Raw genomic sequence first — 4,225 nt, forward strand, 5'->3', positions numbered from 1 at the left:
GGACTTCTGCGGGAGGCGCATGCAGCCGGGAGCTCCGTGCCACGACTTGCAGGGATACTGCGATGTCTTCCAAAGGTGTCGCCTCATCGATGCCGAGGGCCTGCTCTCCAGGCTCAAGCGACTCGTCTTCGGTGGCAGGGGCGCGGGCAGCGCACTTCTGGTAAGGTCCAACTGCGGTTTGTCATAATCAATGCGATAAAACAGAAAACTTTCCCAAATAATTCGCCATCGAAACAATTCGGTCATTTATCTATTCCATGCGCGCGAAAGAGCTGATGTAATGACTCGTAGGTCGGGCGTAGTGGCAGTGCGTTCTACTCCTCGTAATCGTTATTCAAATCACCAGAAGGGCTGATGTAGTCTAATTGTGCGTTTTTAAGTGTCAAAACCCCGATATATGATTATGAGGCACACAGTAGCGGGCGCTGCGGATTTCTGGGATTCATCAGAAACGCTGATATCACGTTGATTCGCTAACAAATCTCGATGATTCCTGAGCTTCATATTGAAAGGACCAGTTTTCGTTATCATGGTAGCCGATCTCCCGGAAAGCTACACTGCTTGGTTATGACGTGCCACCAAATGTCTCGGTCAAATGTCTCATCTACCAAATGTCTCGGTCAGAAGCCACAAGCTGCCAACCTAGCCACACAGTTAAGGTCTTGAGATCACAGGGTAGCACACTATTCGTGGCAAGCCTGATGGTGTCGTAGACTGACACAGACGAAAAAGCTACACGCTAAGGTACTCGCTAGGACCCGAATAGATAAGTCCAAAGCAATACCTTGATGTGAACTTGCAAGAAACACCAGCTTGCACAGAAGAACGGCAATACGTGTGTAGTTCCGTAGCCATTGCAGTGCTACTACCCAAGCTGTATGCAGCTTCGCTGCCACTTCACAATACTGACATTAGCCACGGTATCTAAGAGTTCACATAACACAACTTCAAATTGTATTCGCACTTGCGTTACACAAAGCACATTACAAATTTTCATATTTATGTAGTTATTGAAAGGAGACGCCTGCAGTTGCCTTGTGAAGTCATTGCTTAGGCGCGAGTGTAATACCACACAGGCCAGCTTAAATGCACTTTGAGGGAGTGCACTTCGCCGCTTGTGTCATTCGCATGCTGTCACACGGGAAAGCTTAGTGACACTCGCCGCAGAGCGCACTTGCCGGCATCGCCGAAAAAGAAAAAAACACTACGCTGCGACGGAATGTCTAGCCTCGGCAGCAGTGGATGGAGAGTTATCAAAAACTGAACCTTCGTAGTATTTTTTAAACTATCGTTTTCGTGATTAGGAATATTCTTATGCATTAACACATATTATACCACTAAAAGCTACTTTGCTATTCTCTCTCTCAGGCAGTGTACAGCCACGGCCACCAGGGACATGCCCAGCGCACGCTGCGCAATGGTCGCATCCGCCGCGTTTGTTCCTAAAGTTAATTTTTATTTTTATAGCTGCTTAGAGCTTATAACACATTATTACTTCAGAAACATTGCCTTAAATAACAAATATATGTCGTGTTACTTACTGGTCCCATCCGCCGCGTTTGTACCTAAAGTTTACTTTTATAGCTGCTTATAGTTTATACACATTATTACTTAAGAAACATTGCCTTAAATAACAAATATATGTTGTGGTACTTAACTGGTCCCATCCGCTGCGTTTGTACCTAAAGTTTACTTTTATAGCTGCTTATAGTTTATACACATCATTACTTAAGAAACATTGCCTTAAATAACAAATATATGTTGTGTTACTTAACTGGTCCCATCCGCCGCGTTTGTACCTAAAGTTTACTTTTATAGCTGCTTATAGTTTATACACGTTATTACTTAAGAAACATTTCCTTAAATAACAAATATATGTTGCGGCCCTTAAGTACCCATCGCCATTACTATCATTTCCAAAGTACACTTTTTTTGCTCGAGTCGCGCCATCAAAGTGACATTCTGGGGGCGTAAGTGCACTCGCTCAAAATGACGCTAAGTTTGCCAGTGTGACCGGGGTATAAGTCTAAACTAGAAGTAAACAGTTTTCGATGTATTCTGTCACGCAGCGCTACTGGTACCTGACGGTGGTGGCGGTCGTGTTGGGCGGTGCTGCCACAATCGTGTTCGTGCGAATTTGCGCCGTGTGCACGCCAAGTACAAACCCGCACCTGCCGCCGGAGAGGGGCATCCTATCGAGTGCACTTCAGCCGGTCTCCTTGTTCAAGGACATGACGCGTTTCCAGTGAAGAGTGCACGGAAGCCCCCTCCCCCCACCCGACGCCGTTGGAAAGCAACTGTTTGAGTGCCCGATAACTTATACTGAAAATAAGCTTAGCCTGCCCCTCCATCTCCTTGTAGAAGCGTACAAACCAGGAAGGGATGATCAGCCCGCAAGATATTAATGTATGCGTGATGAATTTATTTAATTACAGGCCCATAAGCTTACTGTCCGTTGTCTACAAGCTATTTACAAAAGTAATTGCTAACAGAATTAATACGACATTAGAGTTCAATCAACCAAGGGACCAGGCAGGATTTCGTACAGGATTCTCAACAATAGACCATATTCATACTATCAATCAGGTGATAGAGAAATGCGCGGAATACAACCAACCCCTATACATAGCCTTCATAGATTACGAGAAGGCATTTGATTCGGTGGAGACATCAGCAGTCATGCAGGCACTGCGGAATCAAGGCATTGACGAAGCCTATATAAACATAATGGAAGAAATCTACAGCGGACCCACAGCCACTATAGTCCTCCATAAAGAAAGCGACAGAATCCCAATAAAGAAGGGCGTACGGCAGGGAGACACGATCTCTCCAATGTTATTCACCGCGTGTTTACAGGAGGTTTTCAGGGCCCTAGATTGGGAAGAGCTAGGGATAAGAGTTAATGGAGAGTATCTCAGTAACCTACGATTCGCTGATGACATTGCATTGATGAGTAAGGCGGGAGACGAATTACAGCTCATGATTACTGAACTGGATACGGAAAGTAGAAGACTAGGTCTGAAAATTAATATGCATAAAACTAAAGTAATGTGGAACAATCTTGGCAGAGAACAGTGCTTTGCGATAGGTGGCGAGACACTGGAAGTTGTAAAGGAGTACGTCTACTTAGGACAGGTGTAACCGCGGAGCCGAACCATGAGAGTGAAATAACTAGAAGAATAAGGATGGGTTGGGGCTCTTTCGGCAAGCATTATCAAATCATGAATGGTAATCTACCACTATCCCTAGAACAGTGCTTTGCGATAGGTGGCGAGACACTGGAAGTTGTAAAGGAGTACGTCTACTTAGGACAGGTAGTAACCGCGGAGCCGAACCATGAGAGTGAAATAACTAGAAGAATAAGGATGGGTTGGGGCTCTTTCGGCAAGCATTATCAAATCATGAATGGTAATCTACCACTATCCCTCAAGAGGAAGGCATATGCATAAAACTAAAGTAATGTGGAACAATCTTGGCAGAGAACAGCGCTTTGCGATAGGTGGCGAGACACTGGAAGTTTAGGACAGGTAGTAACCGCGGAGCCGAACCATGAGAGTGAAATAACTAGAAGAATAAGGATGGGTTGGGGCTCTTTCGGCAAGCATTATCAAATCATGAATGGTAATCTACCACTATCCCTCAAGAGGAAGGCATATGCATAAAACTAAAGTAATGTGGAACAATCTTGGCAGAGACCAGCGCTTTGCGATAGGTGGCGAGACACTGGAAGTTGTAAAGGAGTGCGTCTACTTAGGACAGGTAGTAACCGCGGAGCCGAACCATGAGAGTGAAATAACGAAGAATAAGGATGGGTTGGGGCTCATTCGGCAAGCATTATCAAATCATGAATGGTAATCTACCACTATCCCTCAAGAGGAAGGTATATAACAGCTGCATCTTACCGGTACTTACCTACGGAGCAGAAACCTGGAGACTCACAAAGAGGGTTCAACTTAAATTGAGGACGACGCAGCGAGCGATGGAAAGGAAAATGATAGGTGTAATCTTAAGAGACAGGAAGAGAGCAGAGTGGGTCAGGGAACAAACAAGGGTTAAGGACATCATAGTTGAAAGTAAGAAGAAGAAATGGATATGGGCCGGGCACGTAGCACGTTGGCAGGATAACCCATGGTCATTAAGGGTAACTGACTGGATTCCAAGAGATGGCAAACGCGGGAGGGGGAGACAGAAAATTAGGTGGATAGATGAGATTAAGAAGTTTGCA

At 45.2% G+C, this 4,225-nt stretch overlaps 1 protein-coding gene across 1 annotated transcript; it reads left to right on the top strand.

The window, feature by feature from the left end:
- Positions 1-7: 7 nt before the first annotated feature.
- On the top strand, positions 8-2,249 carry LOC119393595 (disintegrin and metalloproteinase domain-containing protein 10). The gene is made up of 2 exons (XM_037660704.2): positions 8-160; positions 2,070-2,249. Exons 1-2 carry the CDS (start codon positions 20-22, stop codon positions 2,247-2,249), a joined length of 321 nt encoding a protein of 106 aa, XP_037516632.1. The 5' UTR covers positions 8-19.
- The last annotated feature ends 1,976 nt before the right edge of the window (positions 2,250-4,225 follow it).

Source organism: Rhipicephalus sanguineus, chromosome 5 (genome assembly GCF_013339695.2).
Source record: "Rhipicephalus sanguineus isolate Rsan-2018 chromosome 5, BIME_Rsan_1.4, whole genome shotgun sequence".
NCBI classification, from domain to species: domain Eukaryota; kingdom Metazoa; phylum Arthropoda; class Arachnida; order Ixodida; family Ixodidae; genus Rhipicephalus; species Rhipicephalus sanguineus.

Bases quoted from the DNA above. Each gene is read 5' to 3' on its own strand.
- LOC119393595 (XM_037660704.2), top strand. From the start codon at position 20: ATGCAGCCGGGAGCTCCGTGCCACGACTTGCAGGGATACTGCGATGTC. The intron at 161-2,069 runs GTAAGGTCCAAC...TCTGTCACGCAG, and splicing joins GCGCGGGCAGCGCACTTCTG to CGCTACTGGTACCTGACGGT.